General features: G+C 36.8%; 1 protein-coding gene and 1 long non-coding RNA gene across 3 annotated transcripts; one reads left to right on the top strand and one right to left on the bottom strand.

Annotated features, from left to right (window-relative positions):
* The first annotated feature begins 18,441 nt into the window (after positions 1-18,441).
* LOC119640336 lies at positions 18,442-23,525 on the top strand. The gene is made up of 4 exons (XR_005247655.1): positions 18,442-18,930; positions 18,998-19,518; positions 19,595-20,178; positions 22,566-23,525. It is a non-coding gene; the product is annotated as an uncharacterized LOC119640336 (long non-coding RNA).
* On the bottom strand, positions 20,365-25,424 carry LOC119640334 (sorting nexin-32). 2 transcript variants are annotated; one of them, XM_038038270.1, is made up of 8 exons: positions 25,221-25,424; positions 24,740-25,120; positions 24,556-24,677; positions 24,040-24,484; positions 23,532-23,714; positions 21,934-21,951; positions 21,059-21,168; positions 20,365-20,999 (listed from the first exon to the last, which is right to left on the bottom strand). In XM_038038270.1, the coding sequence occupies exons 1-8, from the start codon at positions 25,407-25,409 to the stop codon at positions 20,906-20,908; spliced, it is 1,542 nt and encodes a 513-aa protein (XP_037894198.1). In that variant the 5' UTR covers positions 25,410-25,424; the 3' UTR covers positions 20,365-20,905. The 2 variants fall into 2 exon arrangements, with proteins under 2 accessions (XP_037894198.1, XP_037894199.1); XM_038038271.1 differs by lacking the exon at positions 21,934-21,951.
* Positions 25,425-26,097: the final 673 nt, after the last annotated feature.

Below are 26,097 nucleotides of genomic sequence, written 5' to 3'. Positions count from 1 at the left end.
TGTCTTCCACCGGCTTTCTGCTCGTAGTCGGCCCCCGATTCAGAGGGGGAGTCGTTGCCGCTGAATTCGCTTTCCTTCACGGCCCCTCAGCGGCACTGTCAAATAATCGGCTCGGTGAGCGACAGGGTTACCATAACGCGGATTAGCGTCGCCTATTCGCCGAGATCCTTGGGTTCGGTGGCGATGAGGCTCTCACAACCCTCTAGGTATGGGGCCAATGGCAAGCCGGTTGTGACGAATGATCACTCTCCGGGTTGAGGAGAACCCCGACTGTTGATTATTGCTGGGATTCAAATCGCGAAACCTGTGGGTGCTATCTGGCTAGTTTCATTTAGGTTATGACATACAGGGTCACAATAAATAAATATATAAAGCGAGTTAAGACAATGCCAGTTATAGAAGTGTTGCACATAGTGCGCGCGGCGAAGGGTTGCCTCGCGTCGTCCGGGTTGGGTGCGGGGTGGAAATGAATGCACTTTAGAGCACGTGTAATGGTTTTCTCAACGTGCATGATTTTCGCGTATTCAAGCAGAACCACGATGAAAGGCTCCTGAATTCGAGGTGCAAAATTTTCGGCAAACTCGTTGACTCATCGAGGGCGGTGGGAGTTAACGTATCCCCGCTGGTCGGAACACGCAAGCTCGAGGTTGCAACGCACGTTATGGATTACTTCCTTAAGAATTTAGGCACTTCGCTGAGGTGGCTGGAGCTGCAGTTGAACGCCTGAGCAGAAGGCGCATGAAAGCGTAGGCTGGCATCTTTGGATGATGTACGCCGGGGAATGGCCGGTAGAGTCTGAGACCACGGTATTCATGGCGAACTTGATCTCTGCTCCATGAGGCGTAATTGTGTTCGCTCGCGAAGGTCGCTTTGACGGTTCTGTTAACACCCTTGGTGGGGTTCTCGTAGTGCTTAAAGCAAAACTTTTATTAAATTAATAAAAAAACTTAGTATAAGGACAATAAAACAAATAAGAAGAAAAAAAGAAAAGGAAAAAGAAAAAAAGCATGTACAACCAGCATAGAGCTACACTTACAACGGGTACAGGACCAAATTGCAAAAAAAACCCCTAAGCCATCGCAAACATGCATAAGCTTGGGAACCGATAATAGTTAACAACAATTCATTTTCGAATCGTAACGATTTTTTAAGGTTAAAAGCTAGTTTAAGTACGACATAGGTAAATCGCGCATATTAAGCAAAGTTGCTTTAATAGACTTTAGAGAGTCTGTTAATGAGAATAAGTGATAGATGTCATTAAGGTTTTTGTAAACTACTCTGAGCGGATTATACAGCTCACAATTGTATTTACACTGACCAAGCTTAACCAAGATAAAGTGCCTAGAGAAGCGGTTAGAGACATTAAAGCTTATTTCACCAAGTAATAACGGCGAGTCAATAGCACCATTTATTACTTTGATTACAAAGGAAACGCCAAGAACAAACCTACGTTTCTCAACAGACCGTAAGGACAGCAGAAGCAACCTAATTTCGTACGGAGGAAGAGAGGCAATTGGATCCCAACCCAAATTTCTAAGGGCAAACAGCAAGAATTGCTTTTGAACAGATTCAATTGAATCTACGTAGCACCTATATGAAGGAGACCACACAATAGAGGCATACTTGAGTATAGGTCTAACCAAACATTTGTACAGCCTTTTCATAATGTAAGGATCATCAAGCTCTTTGAACCACCTTTTTATAAAATCAAGCGTGGACCTAGTTTTGCTTAACGAGAGCTCAATATGCAAATTGAAACGTAACCTACAACCAAATAGAACGCCTAAATCTGTGATCGAATCGACGTCCTCCAACTTGCGGGAATCAATGAAATACTGAGTAATGAATGACTTCCTTCTTGAGAAAGAAAGCTTCTTACATTTACTCAGATTTAGTTTCAGAAGATTCAAAGAGCACCATGCAACAAAATTATCCAAGTCACCTTGAAGCTGATGTGATTGCGATTCAACAGAGAAGGAAGCAAACAGTTTCCCATCATCCGCATACATTAAGATCTGGCTAGAATTAACTACCGATTGAAGATCATTAATGTATAAACTAAATAGAATGGGAGCTAAGTGACTACCTTGAGGTACGCCAGACATAATGGGGAATTCATTCGAGGTGATGAAGTTAAACAAAACCCAGGATCAAAAACAAGGATCTATTGTGCAGATAAGAGCTTATCCATTTCACTAAGTAGAAAGGGAAGCCAGAGGCTTGGAGTTTAAAGATAAGTAAGTTATGGTTAACCAAATCAAACGCTTTGCTTAAATCTGTGCATATTGCATCTATGCGAGAGCCACTAGAAAAAGCCTTGAAAAAGTGGCAAGTAAACTCTAACAAATTGGTGACCATAGATCGCACTTTCCGAAAGCCGTGCTGTCGCAAAGAAATATGCGAATTAATGGCAAAGGCCAACTGCTGAGTCACAATTCGCTCGAACAACTTGGGCAAGACACTCAACTTGGCTATGCCTCTGTAGTTCTCAACAAATTGTTTACTTCCACTCTTGTGGTTAGGAGTAACTCGACAGCGCAAGATTTAAGATTTAAGTACACATGATGGAATTCCATCAGGTACTGGCACACAGCAATATTTTAGAGAACTCAACCCTTTAAAAACGTCATCTTCCGAAAATACCAAGTAAGGAATTGAAAGGAAATGCACATTGATGGATGATAAGAGTCCTCAGGTAAACTAAACGGTGGGCAACTATTTACGTTAATCTCAGGAAAGTTGGCAAAGCAGAGATCAAGCAGTCTACCATTTCAATTAGGGGTACGATTATATTGAACATCAAACAATTTATTAAAGAACACAACAGCCCTATCAGACGTTGAAGTAGGAATCAAACAGCCAGAATTATCACTGTTACACCAAGTGACTTGAGGCAAGTTGAAGTCACCCAATGCAAAAACTAAATCGTTAAGTCTAGACCGCTTGGCCACTTCACAAATAAGGGCAGCATGTTTCTTTTAAATGGAGATATCAGAATTTGGGGGAATATAGGAGCAGGTTACAAATAGCTGTTTATTGGGCATTATTGCACGAATGGCGATAAAGTCAACGCCCGGAGAAGTGGGAAATTCTATAGAAATGGACGGAACTGATGCAGATATGGCAATTAATACACCACCACCAATGCGATTCACTCGATCCTTTCTGATGACTTGGAAAGAATTGTGAAAAAGTTCCGAAGAATGAAATTCGGGTTTTAGCCAAGTTTCAGTGAAGGCCAAACAGAAAAACTCCGTGCTCACTGAATTTAGAAAAGTAGAACGAATTTTTGAGAGATAAATGAGAGATAATGGGCCTGAAGAAACATTAATTTTTTTGAAGGCCACAAGACTATTGGTTTGGTATTACGGGGACGATCTCGAGGGATAAATTCCTTAATTAAGGACCCTACTGGTCGCAGTGGTTTCGTTAACAGCATACCACTGTTTTCAGTCGGAACTAGTGTTTTAAAAGAGGAGATTGCCCTAGATTGAGAAGGGAGCCATTTTGAAATTGCTAACACGCTTTAAGTGGACTGATGGGACTTTCGCCGCCAGATAACTTTTTATGTTATCCACCGATGTTTCAGGTGCCAGTCTTCACACAAATATTGCTTTTCTAGGAGGAACTGCCGTCAAGCAAATATCATTAGTTGGAACAGGAGGGTTCACGGTTGGGGAGTTGGGGAAAATATAGATGGCGTTAACGCCTTTGGACCAGCAACTTGTGCGACTTGCCCAGTCTGGTGACCAGCGTTCACATTGAACAGCCAAGGGAAGAGTATGATTTATTTTTCTCTTTATTATTTTTAGGCGATGGCGCTTGATTAGATTGAGTGGCGGAGATACCCTTGCCACTTCAGCGTAGCTTAAAACGGAAGGACTTGCCGGCTTGTTTGTAACTGTTTTGCTACCAACCGACTCAGTAATATCGGAAACATTACTGTTCATTTTAGAGTTAGAGGGAGCGGTAACTTGTACCAACGAATCAGATTTGGAGAAAGCCAGAGGTGACGTCCCACACGCTACGCTACGAGTAGAAGATGAGTATCCAATAAAACGACACTCATCAAACCTAGACTTAATGAACTCAAACTTTTCCCACAAGGAGCCGAAATTTCTACTCAATTCCGAGAAACCATAACGGGTCTCCGTGAAAAGTTTATAAAAATCAATGTCCCGCTACCTACAGTCAAAATCTGACCATCTTCAGCTTTTAGAAGGGTCGGCGACTGCGGCAGCAGCACGGCCAAGAATACCGGCACACTTTGCGTGACCAAAGCGCTCGCAGAGCAACCAAGAAACGAATCCATCCGATTCCGGGTGTGTTTTTGCGCGACATGGTATATATAAGCACTCCATGTCAAGTCAACGAAAAGAACGAAATGAATTATTAGGACAAAAAAAGAAACAAAAATTCAAAAGAATCCACAACAATAAGTTTATCTACTAAATTTAAAAAATTTAATAAAACTTCTCCGTTACCTTGCCACTGTAACAAGAGACAAAAGAACAAGAGAAAGTAAAACCAAACTGGAAGCACGAAAAAAAAGAGAGAATACAAATCAGAAAAATTTTCTCTTAAGTTACACGTAAAATCTCCAGCAACGATAAACAAGCCAAGAGAAAAGCTATTTACACCAAAGCAAGAAAATAAAAAAAGAAAAAACAAGAAAAAAATCGAAAGAGATTTACTATTGCGATCACAAGTGCTGATCGCAAGAACCAAAATTCTTACACTTTTATAAATATCCAGCTTTAAACGCGTATAAAACGATAGCAAAAAAAAATTTTAAGAAATAAAACTAACAGATGCGTACGAACTCGCGCGCGTCAGTTGCCAGACTGATGGGTGAAGATTTGTAATGGGCGTTGCCTCTTCGAAATCGATCGCTAGGTTGTCCTTCGAGCGCGTGGGGCTGGTATCCTAGGCTCCGTGGGGACCCCGACTCTACCAGATTAACTTGTTCTCGTAGGCCGCTGGGGACCCCGACTTTACCAGGTTAACGTGTTCGCTGTGACGGGTCTCGAAAGTCTCTATAAGTCCCAACTTTTTCAGATTAATTTGTTGAACTCGATTGCTGTCGCTGGTCTCGTAGGCTGCTAGGGACCCCCACTCTATTAGATGTGATTTTGAGTAAGAGACCTGGCGGTGTTTACTTCGTTGAGGACGACTGGTTGTAGGCTAGGAGGATGCATTTAGATACTTGCAAGCTTCGTTGCGTGGCCAGCGTAGATTTCGGTGGAGTTTAGGACTTTGCTTCGTATGTGTGCGTAGTGGGGCTGCTAAGACAGCTTCGCTGGGAAGTGTTAACTTCGCTGTTAACTTTCGAAGCAAAAGAAGGGCGCTGGTTTGGTATATCGTAGGTCTGGTTGCAGAGAGTCAATGTAAGGTTTTGTTAACTTGGCTGGGTAGGAGTTAGCCTTTGTTTCGCAATGGACCTGTCTTGTAGCGTTGCACATCGCGGAGGGGATACATTCGCTAGGCTAGAGAATACTACTGTTCGCGAGGCAGGTTCGTCTCGGGGTGCATTTGGATCCCCTCGCTGATGATGGATTACACGGTAGTCTTCCTGCTGGCAGCAATTAACGGTTCGTACACCTGGTCGCCCCCAGATCAAGCGGTGCAAAACCTGTGGGAAGGGGAAATGACACTGGCTGGCAAACGGTCTTTTTCGATGATGCATACCTTTGCTAGCTCTCCGACTCGCTCGATGAAAGCAAGCGGCTCTATATTGCCGGTAAAGTTGTGCCACCAACTACTGACTACTTCGATGACGGGCCTCGTGTTGGAAGTTGTTGGGAAAACTGGTTGTGCTCCGGCAATCGGGGCGGCGAGCTGAATCATTTCGCTGGCGTTATTGTGGCGAGATATTGGGGTAGAATACCGGTTCCATTCTACTATTCGGCCCTGGTGTCGTCACTGCTACGGCGGCACGGTTCGGCGCCCGTCGGTGGGTGTGAAAAATCATTCTCATTCGTTGGTGGCTCGTCAGGTGCGTTTGTCGAGTGAGATGCTGTAGAGACCGATCGCTGTCTGGTGAGGGCTTCAAGCTCCGTCTGTAGTTCCAGTAGTCGTCTAACGACCTCGGGCTTATGGGCCTGGTTTATAAATTGGGTCCAGTGCCTTCTCATCTCTTGCATGGTGCCTATAATGTCTAAACCGGACTCCCCTACGCAGGCTTGGAGCTCGTCCCGACGTTACGCGTAACGTGGACGTCATATATTTTTTTTGTTCGTTTTCCTTTCTTTTTGCTTATTATCTTTTTTGTTTTAAATGTATTTTCTGTGGCCCGTACAAGTTTCTAAGTAGGTTAGTAACCTATGTCTATATATATTTTCTTTTTTGTTTTTATATAAAGTTATTACTGTTAGGGGACAATGGTTCTAAAATTTTGTTTATTATACTTTCTCTTCTTTCCACTTTCCCCTTTCTTTTCTTTTTTTGCTTTTTATTATCTTACGAGAACTTTAAATTGTATATGTAGGTGTGTGGATGTAGTAATATTCATTAATTATATTAAAATTATTCATTTCACAACGGTTAAAAGGAGCCGAAATTAAAGAAAAGAAAAAAAAACAAAATTGAATTACTTTGAGTTCCTATTTTCTTGTTAAATTGGAAACTACATTCAAACCTTTCATGTGGTTATTTGATAGTTATTAATGTACCCGCGTTTATGCTTGTTATTTTTTCCCCATTTTATAATCAAGTAATATATTCATTTTTCATTTTGTTTTTTTTTTTAGATTAGATTAGGTAACTAGATTTACTTACCATACATTTTATTTAAAAATTTTCCAATTGTTTTTCTTTTCTCTCTTTTCTTTTGTTTTTATTTCTTTCTTAAAGTCGCTAAACGGTTACTGACTTGCTTGATTCACCTGTTGTTGTTTTCGTTGATGATGGTGGTGGTGGTGTGGGCGCAGGTGGATGGGATGTCTTCAATTGCTTTAGAGGCTGATGATGATGGGTACGCTGTAGCTGCCGTTACTTCTGCTACTCTTGTTATTATTGCTCCGTCCTCTATCGATTACTTTATCGGTGATATCAACCTTCAAATCGTTCAATTGCTGCTTCCCAAATTCATTGTGTTCTCTTTTCTCTCTTATGTTTCACTAGCAATAATTATTCTTGGTAATTTAGAGCTAACCTTCTGAAGGGAATATTAATCAAATTTACTGAGACTTACCATTTGTGAACCCTGGAAAACTATGAATATAAAATGTTCGCTTCTATCAGACTGTGAAATTGAATTATCTCACTGTAATTCAAAAATAAAGAGGAGTTAAATGTTTTCTAAAATTTTCCACTACGCAGTTAAAGTTTACTTTTTGTGTTTTCATTAGAACCTGTAAGAAAAAAGATTATTATTATTATTTTTCTTTGATTATTTATAAAAATTTTCTTTATATGCTTGTTTTTTAGAACCTCTTTGGAGGTTTCGTTGCTTTCACTTGGTCATCTCCTTCGATTCTTGCGTCTATATTTAGTTCAGAATGTAAACACATACATCTTGGATAACACCACAAAGGCGATGAGGCATTAATTATCAAATGGAGCCCTGTGCTCACAAGTACAACCAATATCACCAAAAATTATCTGCGCGATCAAACACCTGCATTTAACAATGAATCTCACTTAATAGCCTGTTTTTCTTTCGGTCCCTTATGGACTTTCGAATGCCCGCCATTATTGTTGCTTGATCATAATAAGAAACATCCGTTGCTCGGGCGCCACTTGTGGGGGCTATTTTCGCCCAAAACCTGTGGCTGAGGTAGCTCATCGGCTCCAGGTTTTGTTTCACAAGAAATTTCTTTGTTTATCTTGGCTTTTTCTACGCTTCTGTTCCGCTGTTGATCATTACTGCAACAAAGTCAAATTCTTGGCGTTTTCTGTTGCGTTTGATAAAACTTAGTTGCACAGATTTAATGGCTTTATTTTCTCATTTTTTTATATATCATTAAAATATGGGTTCTCCTGAAAATTATATTGTAGGTATTTTTTCGTGACATTTCGAATTTTCCTTTTCTACTTCAAAGATAGGTTGATTTTCTTTCTTACCGCACGAAAAGTGTTCGTGTTTCCCCATCTACAATCCTGCTTGATCACTATTACTCTATACCCTACTTAGAAAGAAAAAAAAAATGTAATCTTTATTGTTTACATTTACTATTTTGAGTGCAATCGTTACCGTCATTATTTATGTTGGTTTTATTCAACTATTTTAAATGAAGCTCTTCATCATGTTTACTTTAAAAATATTTCTTTCCTAGAATTTTTTTATTAGTAATAGAAATTTTTCATTTACATGATTTTAATTTTTATTGATCATCTTTTTACTAAATTTTGTTATCAACGTTATTTTTTTGTTAGAATTTTAATTTATTAGAAAATGTTTCACCGCTGAAGCCGGAAGTGACTCCCGTGACAACACATTAGGCGCCAATTATGTAAAGATAGACAAAATTATTTAACATTAATAAATTTATTTAATGCAGTTCACCTATTACAGCATCTTTTATTGCCGGATCCCAGTTCTAATTGTTTTTTTCGTTAGCAAACGAGCACTGATTCATTTCAATCAATTCATTTAGCACGAAAACAATATACGGACCAAGTATTGATAGTTAACACAGCTCATCGAATTTTTAAATAAAACAGATACAACTTGCCAAGTGTGATAAACATTTATTATTAACTTGAGAACATAACTGCAGAAATATGAGAAATGTTTTTGATGATTTTGTATAATAAACATTGTTTAAAGGAGCCCGGGAGTAGCATTTGACTTCAACGCGTGTTTCCTTCATTAAATATTTTTTGAATCTTACTAATCGAATCGGAACATCAAAATCTTCTTTAAAATAAATTTTCCCACAAAAAGACTGCATATTTCTTTCTAAACTACAGCCACTTATGTCCAACAGGTACACTGCGTCCCTTCTCGACGTTTATTCTGGAAAAGTATTACACTTCTTTTAGGTATACCGGCTGTGCTTATATATTCTGAATGTAGCTATGCTGCTGTTTGGGCGAGTTTGAGCGTAACTTTAATAATCCCGGCGGCAGAGTAATGCTGGGGTTCCGCTTGCTGTTTCAACTACTGCTACGGCTCTCGTTGCAATTCTGATGCTGCTGTTGTAGCTGCAGCTTCTGCTGCTGGGCACAAGCGCAATTTTGTAAGTGTGGCAAACGATTATGAGGCCATATTGCTTTATAGACATTTATGACAAATTTGAAAAATATTGCAAGCTTTGGACTTATTTTTGTATTTAAATATATAGGTTTTTATGGCACATTAAGTGAATTCTTGGTTTATGGATCGACGAAAGAAATCATGATATAACGTGTACCGCTTGTGACGCGCAAGCCTTCATGAAAATGAGTTAAACGTCCGGGATGCATAAGCATCCAACCCTTTTTTGTGGCAGTGATTGAGCAATTGTAACGTATAAAACGACAACCACCTCCTTCATAATCGATTTGCTTTGTCTGGTCGCAGTAAATGCTCTTCTAAAGGGTCGCTTTGAAAAAGGAAGGAAGAATTACCGCAAATGCTTACCGCCTGCAAATCGGATTGGCGGGATGTCCTCGACCACGTCAGAAAGCTAGTAGCTGAGTGAATGGTCCACTTTTCAAGGTCCAGTTGGGGCTAGTGATTTTATTATTGCGAACTGGACAGCTATGGGAGTGTTTGAATTTTTTTGTGACATGAAAGTGGCTGGGTTGTTAGTGATAATGTAATTAAATTATCAGCTAACTATGCCCTCCCTTCCACAGTCGGACAGTAAATGTTGGCTTTCTTATGGGATTAAATGCATGGTTTATATGGCATCGCATCTGCTTCTCGAAAAGAAGCCCTTGGACGAGCAAGTTGACGATATCACTCATTTGGTCTGGGTTGTCAACGACTTTGTTGTAGAGAAATGTTGTACGACCAATCGAAAGGGGATTACGTGGTGGACAAGTGATCTATTTGATAAACGAAGAGCAGTCCGCAGTCTTAAGAAGCAACTCCAACGTGTGAGACCGTCCAGTGCAGCGAACGTAATGACCAGGCAATGCGCAAACGAATACAAGCCAATGCTTGTCAAGACAAAGAGGACAAACGGAGACCTTTTGCTTTGCGAATGGAGACATTTCGTTTACCTCGATAATCCTTGGACTCAGGTATTTAGTTAATAGTAGCAAAAAAGCCATTGGAAATTAGTGGTATTCGTCCAGCGATTCGTGTTCTGTCTAATTCCCAATATTACGCATCCACGGCATCGGATTTGCGATCTGCCCACAATACTTTCAGAATTCTACAGTAACACCACATCTCCAAGGCTTCGAATTTGTTTATTATATTGATTTTTAATGTCCACAACTCCAGACCAAACAGGGGCATTGACCATACAAAGCGTTTCACGAAGCGAAGACAAAGGGATAAGGTAATTAATTTTGCTGCTTAATATACAATTTTCTGATAATGCGCGTACGATTTTCTAACCATTTCTACTCTTCATCCGATTTTTACACCGCTGTCCCAGCCTTCGTGTAATATGGATTCAAGGTATAAAAACGTGGAAACCCTTTTGGTTATTGCTTTATAGAGTGGTATTTGCATATGGAGTTTTCGACCGACTTACGATAATAAAGTTGGTTTTGCTGGTGTGCAGATTTAATCCATTATTTAACGGTTGTCTGCAGATCCTACATATTATTTGCTGGGATAATTGTATCGTCCGCATGTCGAATACTATTGATGAATTTCCCAGTGACCTTAGTTCCTGCTTCGATTGCTTGAAAAGCTTCTTGAAAGGTTGCCTCAGAGCAGACATTAAAAGGCAGAGGCGACGATATGAACCCATCGTGAACATCCCTGTTCATAGTTTATAGTAATATTTGTTCTCGCATATCCAACTCGGACATCTCCTGTTTGTCTCCAACACAAAAACCTACCACGGTATCTATTAATTTATCAAGTTTTAACCTGTCAAACACTTTTTTATAATTTATGAAACAAGCAAAAATATCTTCTTGCACATCTCTGCAATTCTGGACGAGAACTTTAATGCAAAGTAAAGATACTCTGGTGCCCACACCTTTCCTGAAACCAAGCAGCATACGGCCAAGTGATGATCCGCATTTACAATAATTTGATAAATTATTCTTAGAAATACTTTCAAAACATGGTTGATAAGAGCTCCTTTCCGTTTTAACTGTGATGAATGATTATTTTAACTAGTCGTTAGGATAAAAAGGTGCGCTGTAATTCTCATTAACTAATTTATGCAGGATGTCTAGACTATCTTCATTTACCAGTTTGATAATATCTATTAGGGCTTCGTCGTTACCCACACCCTTGTTTTTTTTTGATTTCCCATATCATGCCAATTTTTCCATACCACCACTACTTTTTTCTTCTATCTCGCTGGCAACATCGTTAAGGTTACTCATCGAACCACTTGACATTGTTTTTCTTTGCAGAAAAAAACTCTTCTTTAGTTCCTTTTGCAAATTAAGTTGATTAAAGGATACAATTTTCTATGTTTACTTCACGGAAAACTCTACTATTTATGTGCAAAAATGGAAATAACCAGCCATGCCCATACAAACTTACATATGTCAAAATTTTTTTCACTTTTTTATGTTTTATGCTTAGTAGTCATAAGGTACAAAGACAATGTTTAATATTACTCTGTACAGTCATCAAATATTTCTAAAACAAATATAGGACTTGGAGAGTAGAATGCGACAAACTAAGTATATTAATTTTAAATTAAGTATAGTCACAACCTGGAGGATTAAACTTATCTTAACAATACTTTTTAGTGGGAGTTTATCCTATTCGTAAAAGAATAGGGCGTTAAGACTTTAAGGGTGGTATTTATGCGAGTTTTGGCCCCAGCCGAACGTTCTTAGTCCCAACGGCCAAGCTCCGGGTTGTAAAACTTTGATGGATATTTTATTATTGGCGATTAAACGCCAATACAAGCAAATAGCTGGTACACTTAGCACAGAACCGAAACGTGCAGTGACTGTTGACAAAGTTTAGAAAACATTAAGACACGACTTACCGTACAGTTCTTGGCGTACCTATGGTATGCGAATGAATTAGGGTTAAAGCGGGCCGGAAAACGATTAAGAAACAACTCGACCGTGACAGGAATATAGAGGAAAGAATACGTTTAAAGATAGAGGGGTTCTTTGCGTTTGAGAAGGGGGACGTATTAAATAGGGCTATCCCATCCATTGATGTGTTAGCAGGTCGGATAACGATTATAAACGGCACTAACACGAGGACTGACGGGACTGCTACGCTAAGCAGTGACATCATGCCGAGCACTGAGAATTTTATAAATGATGTCTGATGATGATTATGACGAACCATCAACATCAGCGCAGGCGGCGCAGATGGAAGAGAGTCGGTGGTACCTAGCCGATTCCAAGACAAGGAGACGGTGAATATCGGTAAATTCTCGAGGAGATAACACCGGAAGAGGTTTTCGGGAATCGGTTGACTGCATACGATAACATTGCGCAGATGCAGTTTGATGAAGTATTTACAAACGAGGCAACGGTCTATTCGCGGCTGGAAGATGTGCTGCGTGACTGTGACTACATCAACAGGTCCGCTACGACGACCGAGGAGCGGCACACAATCTTCGTCGGAGCGCAAAGCCTGCTGACGAGTTTCAAGATCGTACTCAACAGCTACCCCTGCTCTACTTATAGGAGTGGATTAGAGTCGTTGTTGGAAGAAAATCTCCTACCCGCGCGGACGTGTGTCGTCTGCGACAAGCATGCCGCCGTGATGCTGACGAAGTTCGCGAACGTCTTCCACCGGAGCTCCATCAATAGCGACACGCGGATGAAGCTCAAACCTGAACTCGAAGACGTTAAAAATTATTCAGATCAAAATTTAGCGGTGGGCCCTGTAGCGATGGACACCCGGCCGACGATTACAAATTTCGCAGCACTTATGGATGAGCTACTGGAGGCTCACCCTGACTTGTTGGAAAGGTTTTTCCACAACATGGCGCATGGTTTCAGGAAAAGGACCAGGTGATCAGTAGGAATAGCGGCGCTGGTAAAGAAACTTATGACTATCTTCTCATAAACAGATGAGTTACAAACTCGAAGCACAAGCCGAAGAAAAATTTGTACCATTTGGCCTTGACGGGCGGTCAAAAAGTTACGAGGGACAAGAGAGACAACTTGACCCTCTCCTCCAAACATCTTCAGCTGGCCTTTCCAGCACAAGAGGTCCACGAAGCATTCAACGAAGCCTAGGCCGTTCTCTAAGCTCTTTAAGGAGTAATTTATGCAAGATGTACAAAATCCCTTTGTTTCAGTAGGAATGTGATTTAGGAGAACAAGTGAGTGCAAGACTTGCCAAGCAAAGAAATGCACTCTATGGTGACAGAAGAGGTTACGCCTGAAGAAGTGCCTTCGAAACCGTTATGCGAAACTATACTAGACGCTCAATTTTAAAATGAAGCAAAAGTGCAGGCACCAGGGACAGGTTTTTATGTAGGATTAACGACGCAGAGAATCTATGACTAAAAAGTAACAATTCCCTTGCAACAGTTTGGCAACCCTGCGGGCGCGGTGTAGTCGTCTTCGATTTTTTCTGCAATTAATATTTTAATTTCTTTCTGAATTTCTTGGCTATTTAGTTATCTTTTGGTCTAAATTTATAAAAATCTTTAAGAATAAAATGAATGATTTAAAGTAAATGAAGTATATTGTCTTTACGCCTTAAGCTTTGGTATAAGTCTTTCTTTTTTTCTTGTTTTTTTTCTCTCTATTTTTTTTTAAGTTCGCTGTTTTGTGTTGCTTTCGCTCTCTTGTTACGATGTCAACGTAACGGAGAAGTTTGGTTTAATTTGTTGACAATTTTTGTCCTGTGGATCTTTTTGCATTTTGTTCTTTTTTTCTCTTCATGCAGTCCTTGATCCTTCAAAAGGCTTACGAAGCTCATGTCCTGACAGTAGGAAGCGGGACGTAGATTTTTACACTCTTCACGGAGACGAGAGATCGTTTCTCAGATCTGAGCAAAAATCTCGGCTCCTCGTAGAAGCAGTTTGAAATAATTAAGACTAGTTTCGATGAGTGTCGTTATATTGAGCACTCACCTTTTTCCCCAGCTAGCAATGCAACAACACGTAGCGTAGCTTGTGGTACGTCATCTCCTAAGTCTGATTCGTTTGTACAAGTTAGCGCTTCCTCAATGTCTACAAAGAACGTTAGCGTTTCTGCTATCGTTGAGCCGATCGGTAACAAAAAAGTTGGTAATAAGCAGGGAAGTGCTTTGGGTTTGAGCTATGCTGAAGTGGCAAGGGTATCTCTCCCGTTGGCTGCTCGAGTGTGAACGCTGGTCATCAAACTGGGCATGTCGCACAAGCTGCGCGTGCAAGTGTCTACCTCTTCTATATTCTCTCCAACTCATAATTCTCCAGCCGTGAACACTACTTTCCTTCTTAATCAAAGTAATAAATGGTACTATTGACTCGCCTGCATTACTTGGTGAAATAAGCTTTAATATCCTTAATCACTTCTCTAGGCACTTTGTCTTGATTAAGCTTAGTCAATGTTAATACGATTACGAGCTGTTTAACACGTTCAGGGTTGTTTGCAGAAACCTAAATAACGTCTATCATTTATTCTCATTATCGAGCTCTTTAAAGTCCATTGAAGCAACGCTGAATTCATCTATGTCGTACTTAAACTAGCTTTTAACCTTAAAAATCGTTACGATTTTTGTTTTGTATTGTTGTGAACTATTATCGGTTGCCAAGCTTATGTATGGTTGCGACGCCTTAGGGGTTCATTTTCAATTTGATCCTGTACCGGTTGTGGGTGTGGTCTATGCTTGTTGTATACATGTCTTTTTTTTTCCTTCTTATTTTTTTATTATACATGTGCTAGGTTTTAATATTAATTAATATAAGATTTACTTTAAGACTGAACTCCACTGTCAATTTGTTTGAGTTGAGCTTCATGTATAAGCAAATAAAGTAAGTAAATAAATAAATAAATAAAGATTTCTAAAGTATGTGAACATGAAAGAGTTCACGTTTTTGTACACTGCTCCCTATGTAATAAACTATGCAGAGGTAAATTGCACGTACTATGTTCATTGTGCAAAGGTGATGCTTTTACAATGCATCGCGATCGCGAATATTGGAATTATGTATTGAAGTGCCGCCGCATACGCGGTCGTTGTGAATCTTACGAAATTTCTTGTGTCGATAACAATGATGAGCTCAATGTGAAAGTAATAATCTGAATGTGTTTATACTGTTGACGTTTTCTTTTTTTTTTTTTTTTGAAAATGTTAAAACCAGATGTTAATACCACATGTTTAATAATATCAGTCGAGTGCGGCGAAATGAGATATCATCTGTTGCTAGAGATGCCAATATTATGGACGCTAAATTATCTGCACCAGAGAACTGCGCTTCAAACTCCTTCTTGCTGTGGTGATAATGCGGCGATCATATTACCAAGCCGATTTTGGTTACATACCACAGCAGATTAATAAATTATTATTAATGTGCGAACCGAAATTTTTGACCGATTCGTCTTTGGATTGCAATAAGTATATAAAATTTTGTCGTGGTCGCAAATTGTTGATAGATTTCCGTAATTCAGCTGAGCGGGCAGAACGTATACGGTATTATACAGATGGGTTCAATGAGGGTAGAATTAAAAGATATTGCAGCTTTAATACAAGCCTCTTGGGTGCCTTGCAACCGTGGTCGCCGCAATTACGCAATGTTGTGGTGGTCGATAATTAAAAATGAAACAATATGTGATATGTTTTATGAAAAAAGTTGCAAAATTATATTCTTTTTCAACTTCATTAATAAAAAAAATAAATAAATACGAATCCATTTCCATATCAATATGGGCTTTCAGTAAAAAATTCCATACAGCAGAATGGAACACGTGTTATAGGAATATAAACAAAATAAAAATGTTGCGCGGAGAATTTTTCTGAGATGTTGTTAATTTTCATCGAAAAAGTGATGGATTTTGTTCATTTTCATCGAAAGACGTGTACCTTCTGTTTAGACTGATAGAAAAATGTATGGCTTTTATTTAGATACGCATCGTTTCTTACAAATGGGTGAAAAGATGTTGAATGATTCTATTAAAGCTTTTTTTAAAGAAATAACCGTCTGTCTGACAGCTTGAGAAGCGGGAACGCATATCTCATAATAACGAGTGTTTTTTAACAAACAAACTTTTCCTTGCATTTGAATTGATGAATTGATATTCGAAAAATATTTGTTTAATTTTACATATATGTAAACTTATGTAAAGATCGGGTATTTGCTATTATGGGTTATACATTTTAATAGAAAGGTGTGTAGCTTTTGTTTATTTTCATTCATTTCACATTGACATCGTAAATTCCACATTTATTAACAACTCTGTGCCCTCTCTATTCTGAACATATGGTACTTTTTATAATCCATGTGAAGGGGAAAATAGAGTAACGTCTTTTAGCGAAGAGTTTATCAAATCGAAATTTACGTAAATTTAAATTAATTTTAGAAGATCCCAAAAAAAAATTTACGAATGAGTTTTTTGGATTTCCTTAATAATATTTTGGATGATTTCCGGCATATTATGTTAAAATTAGCGGCACTAACAAGACATTTGTCGCCATATTAATTATTATTCGCCATTATTTTCGTGCATTGTGCAAGAACAATGGGAAGTAACGGGTACTTTTCTTTATTGTATTGCATATGTGTACTTTTAATTTAGATGCAAAAAAAAACCATTCCTTATTATTTCCATTGTATGGAAACAACGATAATAAAATAAAAAATATAATAATGCTTGTTGTAACCGGCTGATAGTTCCTGCATATTTACATATATATCTATATATATGTATACGTAAGCTGTCTTCTAAGCATGTTAATCCTGCATGACTCAATTATTTGAGCCTGTTTGCGGTCTTTAAAAAAAAATAATGCATTTCATTTTGAAAACAAAATTTCCTTTTTATTATTTATTATAAGATTAAAAATTTTATTTTTTCGATTATTATAAAAAGTTCATTTCTTATAGTGAATTAAATTTAGTATTAAGTTAACAGAAAATTATTTTCTTTCTTATGTTTTCAAAACGTACGCTTATTCACGCTCATTAACTAATTTAACATACTATCTCATCATTTAGTAACTAACTAATTAACTAAGATGTAAGAAAAGCATATTACCGTTAAAAGTGGACGTAAGTGTTTTCTAGAGGTCAGGCTCTAATTCAAGTTAATAAAATAGCAATTATTATATATATACATATTTGTACATACTTATTATATATTATGTATATATTGTAAATAAATAAGCGTTTACTGCAACAGACTGTTGTAGTGATAGAATGGGTTGCAGCATTATTTGGGAGGATTCCCTATGAATCCTTCCCTGATAAGTGTACTTTTTGTAGGTCGAGGTGTAAGTTGTCTTCCTACTCTGCTCGGCTTCATAAGCGCCAAGTCTATCCATCTCTTATAATGCCAATAAGTCTCGGCAGGAGACGGTCCCTAAACTTCAAGCTTTAGGCGGATTGAACGTCTTTGGTTTGTGAGCGAGTTAAACGCTTATTGTTGGAATGGTCTGATAACAATTTAAATTCTTTATTTAAATTTGCTCTATTTATACATAATTCAGGTAACATTATGCTAACGTAATCACTAATTAATTGGGGCGCCTGGCATCACTCAGCCAGTTGAAGTGCGACAAAATTTTTGTTTTCAAAGTGGATGCATATGAGGGTATGCGATCACACTACAATATAAACTCATTATATACAGGCCATAGAATCTGAGAGTTCGAAGCATCGCCATCTTTTGCTGTAAAGAGATCATTGAGGCTGTCATATAAATTAAGCAGACCAGCAGAACTTCTAATACCATCGACATCTGGGGATGAAATGTTCAGCAGATTCAACTTTCGCCAATGTCATTCGGTAGAGCACGAATCATTTTTAAATATACTCTATCAGAAGCGTCGCCATTTATGAGTCTGTCAAAGTATTTCCAGGAACTAAAAGTCGCCACCGCTTTAAATATCTCTCTCTTTGAATGTGCAATGATTTTTATTAAAAAAAGAAAAAAAAAGCCTATTGTATTAGAATTGTGCAATATATTTTGATATTTGTTAAATTTTCAAATTTTAGTTTTATTTGCTTTTTGTATACAAAAAAAATATTTGATTTAATCAGAGAATTATGCTACAGGAGTTTCTTGTAAAAAATTTCATGCAAATCTATCAAATATAAACAAAAATAAAATAAAAATGTTGGGGACAATTTTTCTTGGCTTTTGTTTACTTTTATTGAAAAACATATGTATTTGTTCATTTTCAGACACATGTCGATTGGTTTTCGGTAATTGTGAGAGATATTGGTACAGGTTTTTGGTAATTTTGAGAGACGTTGGTACAGGTTTTTCGCAATTTTGAGAGTTTAATTTTTATGGTACAGGTGTTTTTTAGTGGTAGAGGATTTGCAACATATTGGAGGGACAAATAAGACAATTTAAATTCTTTTCTTCAAATTAGCTGATGATATACTTACACAATTATTGCAGTTATTAATAATGTTTCTTTATTTCTCGAACCTCCAAATAGTCTGATTAGTAAAAATCCTTAACGAAAAGAGCTTTTGAGAGAGCTATTTCGCGCAGTATTGCATAAATAAGCAATTGGTAATTGCTTAGCTTTTCGTTGCAAAATAGGCGTAAACTGTAAATTTTAATAATTTGACCGTTTTTTTTGGCTGAAAACATTGGAAGATTAGAATATGAAATAACACATGGTCGAGCAGGATATAGGCAAGCGCTTCAGGGAGAGCAAGGATACCAAAATAACGTTATTCTAACTCCTCCGCGACTCCTCGCAATATCCATTGTATTCCAATGGTAAGTTTGCATTTATCTTTACTGATTGTCATTTATAACTTAGTTATTTATTTCTATCTAATTTTAGATTAAAACACAATATGTGTCGCCGCTCACCGCTAGACTTTAATAGCGATATGCCACTTCTCCGTACGTTAATGCCTGCATATGTTACGGCACTTGTGGAATATTTATTGGGTAAAAAGCGTGAAATGGATACTAACGTGGAAAGATCGAATCTGTTTCTAAGGCTTTTCAAGTTGGTATTCGGCAGCGTTACTTTATTTCCTGCCGAAAATGAACAAATTCTGCGCCCTCGTTTGCACAACATTGTTAATCAATCGATGGAATTGGCTTTTACAATTGAGAGCCTTATTCTGTTCAATTGATTGAGGTTCTCATGATTTATTATACCAGGTATATTTGCCATTGCTGCCTAATTTACTGTAGGGTTTGAATGGCCTGCAAAGCGGTTTCCATAAACAACACATGAAAGATTTATTGTGTTTAACAGTACCAGTGCGTGTGTCGTCTTTGTTCCCTTATTTACCGCTGCTTATGGATCCTTCGGTTTCGTCTTGAAACGGTTCGAATACTTTAAAAACTGAGGTAAGAAAAAATTTCACAAAAAATCTTATTTCAGTATTTATATTAAAATTTAACGAGTTATTATTAACGATTATAGGGTTTACAACATTGGAATTATGTATTGATAATTTACAACCGGCCTTATACAACCCTTACGTGCTACTCTTATGCAAGCCTCTGGAAGACTTTACGCAAACCTCACAGTGGCACTGGACTATGGCCCGTGTAGTGGCTTCCATATGTTACTTATACCATATTACAAGTTGTGTTGAATGGAAAGACAGACTATAAAATTTTCGTCAGCGATACTTAACCATAACGTCGACTTGTAATTGGAATATTTTCCATAAGCTATTACTACTATTATATTAGCTGATGCATTTTCATAGCCTACGTTGTGTGTATATTAACATATGCTAAGATATGAAATATGTAAACGAAATTAAGATAGCCGTGTCTATGATTATACCATTCGATTTTCTGAATCGATTCAGTCTTGTTTGCTATTCTGCCTGATGTCGGTTCCTATACAAACGCAATTTATGAGATATTTATGAGATATTGTGTCATATCAGTATGAAAATTGTTTTGCAATAGTTCCCTGAAAATGTAGCGCGTAATGGTATTGAGATGTTAAAAAAAATCGATTTTTACAAATATCTCGATAAATACACATTTAAGGTAAGCTTTGCGACTTTAAAATTTTACACGTATTTTATACGCTTACCGCATGTACTTTAAATGGAGGTAAAGGGACTCCATAAATCATGTAAACATTTTAAAAAGTAGTGAAATTATTAATCCGCGCCCTTTGGAATCGTGATGCTAAAAAAATCATATACAAACAAAAAACTTCTCTTTTTACAATTTTTTTTTTTTGTTTTTGTTTCATATGCTTCTTTAAGAATGTTGTAAGAGAGAATGTAGGAATGGAATTTCTTCTTTCTTCTAACTATGTTTTTCGAACTGACTGCCTGTCTATCATTCATGATTTTATTTCTTTTCAGAACTTAAGACATCAAATAAGCGTGCTTTCCAAAAATATTGGTATTCGAAAATATAAATGCCCCCATATGATCAAATTGGTTAAGCATTATGTAGAGAAATTGTGTTTGCCAGCCGATGTGGCGATTTTTCCTAAGCATTTAATTAATTTGCTGTCACCACGTTTTGAAATACGTGCTACAGTTAGTTATCCAAACTATAAAACCAGAGCTATGGTTTACATAATATACGTATTATTTATTACTATTATAATAGAACAAAAATGCAATGTTTTATTCTAATATAGGTGGAATGATTTGGATAAATTTTTATAAAGATGATAATTGCTTAAGAAAATATTGTTTTTGTTGAAAATGTCGAAGTATATGTCAAATAAAAACATATCAAAATATTACGATGACTATTAAACGATTTCCTTCAAGACGAGCAAAGATTGGCGTAAATATTCATATTGGCTTTTGGCATGTTTTATTTCTAAATCGGCCAATTCTACAAAACTAAAATAGGAAATTAGAAAGATTATATGACATTCTATTAAATCGCTCAAATGACATACCTTTTCTGAAAAGCTTGGACACGACGATTCCGAAAACCAACCAATTCTTCTTTGCCACAAGCGGACATGGCTTCAAATTTTTCACACGCTTCTGCTTGAGCAGCCTCTGCCTACATGTTGCAAAAGTAGTCAGAAGTTCATTTTTATAAAAGCATCTCATATAAATTTTACTAAATTAATAACTATTAATAATTCCATCACACGGGGTGCATAAGTCAATTAGTAAACACTAATATATATGTATACATACATACACATATGTATACATATATGTATACATACATACACATATGTATACATATATGTATACATACATACACATATGTATACATATGTACACGTATACATGTATATACACATTCCCATAGATATATATAGATAAATATACACATACATACATATATACATATTCCCATAGATATATATAGATAAATATACACATACATATATACATATATTTATACATATATTTATACATAGTATATATATATATATACATATTGTATACATGCATACAATCATTTATATATATACATATACATATATACATGCATACGTACATACGATATATATACGTCATATGTGTGTGTGTATACATATATATATATATATACATGAGTGCGTGTTTGAATGAATCTCTTACTGTAATACGTATATCAACACAGGAAGCAATTAATAAAGTAAAAAGTATTTGTCGTAACTATATGAAAATGTTTACACATACGTTAAATAGCGCATATGTGAATTAATTTTTGTTTAGTGTTTACGTTAACTTGAATGTATGGGTAGTGTGATTGATGTGTGCCTACTAAAGCATTTATCACAGTTTTTGAAATATCGTATACATAAAAACAATTTAAAATTTAACCATATACCTCTTGTACTTCCAAAGGCTGCAGGGAGGAAAAAGAAGTTCGTACCAAACGTATTTAAATTTTCTTGCAGTGAATTTATTGCAAATGTCATATTCAAATAAACAAGAACAACCGGTAGATAAAAATTATTTTAATAACGCAAAACATATTGAAAAAGAAACTATCACTTTGTATATAGCTTCATCATTTATGTGAGCTGAGAACGATTTCATTACAACTCTCTAGTAATTTTGTTATTCTAAGCCCCACCAACTTGGAATACTATAGTTTTGTAATTTATTTTCTAAAGTCAAAAAAGAAAGATATTGCTGGTTCGTCGCAGCAGTTAGTTATGACATTTTTAAATCGATGCATGCAACATCTGATATTATTGACTAGAAAATCTAAAGACAACTATGAATACAACATATATTTAATGAAAGTTCATGTATTACGCCTTTCCAACGCTGATGTTGACATCCCCGCAAAATCGAGATGTCATGAAAAAGGGTATTTTATTAATACCTGCAAATTTCAAATTAATTTCTTCAAAACAAAGTCCTGAAAGCGTTAATGGTTTTGTTAATGCAAACCACTAATTTATTGCAATGACCACAGCAGTAACAACCTTCCTATTATTCTTCTTATTTCAGATTGTTCTAAAATATGCCAGCCAACCCAATAAAAATGAAACAGATGACTTCCATGTGACTGGATATATATACAGTGAATTTTACTTATACGAATTACATAGAAATTGCTTGTGCTAACAACATTAAGAAAATCTTTCTACTTTTATATATACATTGCGTACATGCTAGTTAGCAAAGGGGATAACATGGTACGTATAAAGAAAACTAACCGAGACAATGTTTTTTATGCCTGGAAATTTGTTTTAAAGTTAGTTACAGAAAAATTTTTTCTAAACGAAAAAAAAAACCGCAAAAAGTGACCAAATCCCGCTTCCATTGAACCTGGATTTATAATTCCGATTGAACCGTACATGTACAAAATCTTAACAACGACATGATTGTATTGAATTTTAAATTAATAAACTTGAAAATATATAATAAATTAAAATCCATAAAAATATTACGTTTGTGTATGCTATACCGGATTTTTACATAAAAAATAAAATTTTTTATTTTACTGTAGGCAAAGAATGATTCAGCTTATAATTTTTGCAACTACCACCAAGTTACGAATATAATGAAATAATATGGCGAAGGAATGCAAAAAATCCGTGTTTGTGAAATTACTACTTTTCTTGGCAATGTATTGTGGATTCATTTTTAATTTTAAAAGCAAAGTCTGGTCGCTAACAAATATGTTTATACAATCTATTAGATAGGTACGGACGATAACAACACCTAATATTAGATCATAAGGATTCCTATTCACTTTCTAACAAATGAGGCAATTTTATGAATAGATCACAGCTAATACCTTATTGTGGAGAAATAATCGTATTTTTTGCTAAAAAAAATACGATTATTATTGCATAGATGGGTATCATTGTTACGATCCAACAAAATATGGAGAACATATTAAGTAAGAAAAGATTAAATATCGCGAAGGGATTGAACCAAGATGTCTGATGAAAAATAAGCGTGACTCACCGCGTGGATATCCTTATTTTTAGCACGAACTTTTTCCAAATTTCGATTAGTGGCTTCGTACGCAGCAAGACAGCGCAAACGTCTTATCAGCAATGCCTTCGCTGCTTCGCTATCACGTTGATAATAACGTAAAGTGTCGCCAAGTTTAAGGTCTTGATCGCTAGCAACTCGTACTTCAAGATTCTGCAAGTACAAAATATTTCATGGAACTATTTAAAATGTGAGTAATATGTGAAAAATTAATAGATGAATAATTCGAATTTTCAGGACGGATATGATTTTCCCCTCAATCCAACGTTTAACAATGCACACATTCTATTATTTTTGTCGCAAATACGATAAAGAAGCGAGCGAGAAAACCATATCCGTATTAAGAATACCCGCCACCTAATTCAAAAACATTATTTTTTTCAAAACTTTCAAAAACAATCACTATGTTTATCTTAGCGGGGTTAATGATTTTTTGAGGTGGCAGGTAGAGTGATCACCACGAATATAAAACATTCACTTTGACTTTTTCAAAAATTTCAGCAGTTTTAGCACAAAAGGTTTCCATTAAACCCTTTTCTGTTGTAGACAGCTGCGCCAGAGCGTTCGAAAGTTTCTGATGACATTCACCAATTTCTTTATGTCTTTGCGTCATTCTTTCTGTCCGCAAGGCCGCCTCTCGCAAATGACCATGATACTCGGTGAGAAACTGCAATTCGTTTTCAAAGAAATCATTAACGTCGCGCACCGTTACGCCGAATATTATTTCATCGGTAGTCTTGCCAATCGATTTGACTAAACCGCCGAATATAGCAGTCTTTTTTCGCGGTTTAGCGCACAAATCTTGATCGTACTCCAAAAAGACTTTGAGGTGAGGATCTACACGAAAGACGGGATGATTTGCTAGACGTCGCAAAAACACTTCATGCATAGCAACGGTTTTTTTAAAAGTGGCTAAATACTCCCTAAAATTGCACAAAAAATTTGTTGTTGACAATAATATAATTGATAGTCCGCAAGCATTGCTAGAACATACGCCTCTAATTCCGATTTCATCTTTTTGAATTCTTCTTTGGTCATATTGCCTTCACCTTCACCCAGACGTTGTAACTTTTCGCGAGATACATCAAAATCTGGCCTTGGGGGACAAGGTGGTATCTACAACGCCCACAAAATATTTCAGTTAAAAGTACATTTTGTTCTACAAGTGATAAACTTACAATATAACCGCCATAATCTTCATTTTCCTCAAACCGATCGTGTAACCATACAAACTCTTCGTGCTGGCGCACGACATTATTGTCTGATTTGGCGAACCCTGGTAATGTCGTACGTGTATGTACCGTAAATTTAACTTTATCTTTTTCACTTAAGGCATCCGATATTTCGACAAGTAAGGTATCGTCAGCTATACCTGACGGTGTAATAACCGATGAAGACGATTCCGATGTGGCAGCACTTCTGCAGCCATTGTTTGGAGTTAGTCGACTATCATTACTAGTAGGCGTTGATGCAATTACATTCGTCATGGTAGTCGGCGTTTGGTGTTGTGCGTCTGCAGCTGTTCCTAGCGAACTAACATTTTCTTCTACCATCAAATCCTACACACGCAAATAAATTAGTCGCAAATCGTTTGCGAACATAAGCAAAAGGTGAAACTTCCACTACATGAAATAAAGATGCGGAGATTATTCTAATTACCATTAAAGTTGTTATCAAGTTTCGTCCTTTTTTCCAAATTGAAGAAGAATAAAATAATATCCAAAATTCTTCTTTTAAATACCACTCAGTATTCAATAAAATATTTAAGGTATATTCTTCTTCTTCTTGAATGTTCAGCAAGTCAACAGCAGGGCATTGATTATGTATTTTTAGTAAACTAGCCGTCATTTGGAAGACGTACTTTGAAAGCCATTTGGTTGAGGGTTATGTATGGCTTTCGCCATTCAAAAGTTATTTCGAAACAATAATGAGAATATAAGGGGCAAATTTGACGTTTGTTTGTTTCCAATGATTAACAAAATCATACAAACGTAAATAAACGAAAAATGATGAAAAATTTGATAAAATGAAAGGATGTGAATTAATTTCATATAACTCATATAATCTCAAATTATTATTTCTGAGGAAAATTTTAAATTTCATTATGTATCTACTTCTCATAACTATCCCCGACCAATGAGGGTTATATTCATCTTGTCAAAACATTTGGAACGCCCAGAAGGAAGTATCAGAGACCCCATAAAGTATATATATTCTTGATCAGCATCAAATCTAGATCGATTTAAGCACGTCCATATGTCCGTCTGCCCGTCCTTAAATTTTGTTGTAAATACTCTCCTGGGTGCAGTTGCCGGCTGAGCCGCCGATTTCAAATTTGGTAGAAATATTAAGAGTTCTTGCACGCAGGTTGGTAGTGAAAATAGGCCAAATCAGTTGACGGACACGCACACCCCACCGCGTAAACTGAGAACACTTCTGTTTCTCAAAGGCAATGAAAAATTGATTTTTTTCTCATTACTCACCAACTACAGCAAATAAACGTACAAAAATTTGATCGAATATTCTATGAGCGATG

The sequence above is a fragment of the Glossina fuscipes genome, unplaced genomic scaffold (genome assembly GCF_014805625.2).
Source record: "Glossina fuscipes isolate IAEA_lab_2018 unplaced genomic scaffold, Yale_Gfus_2 119, whole genome shotgun sequence".
Classification (NCBI taxonomy): Eukaryota; Metazoa; Arthropoda; class Insecta; order Diptera; family Glossinidae; genus Glossina; species Glossina fuscipes.
This window is presented reverse-complemented; position numbering and strand designations above follow the sequence as displayed.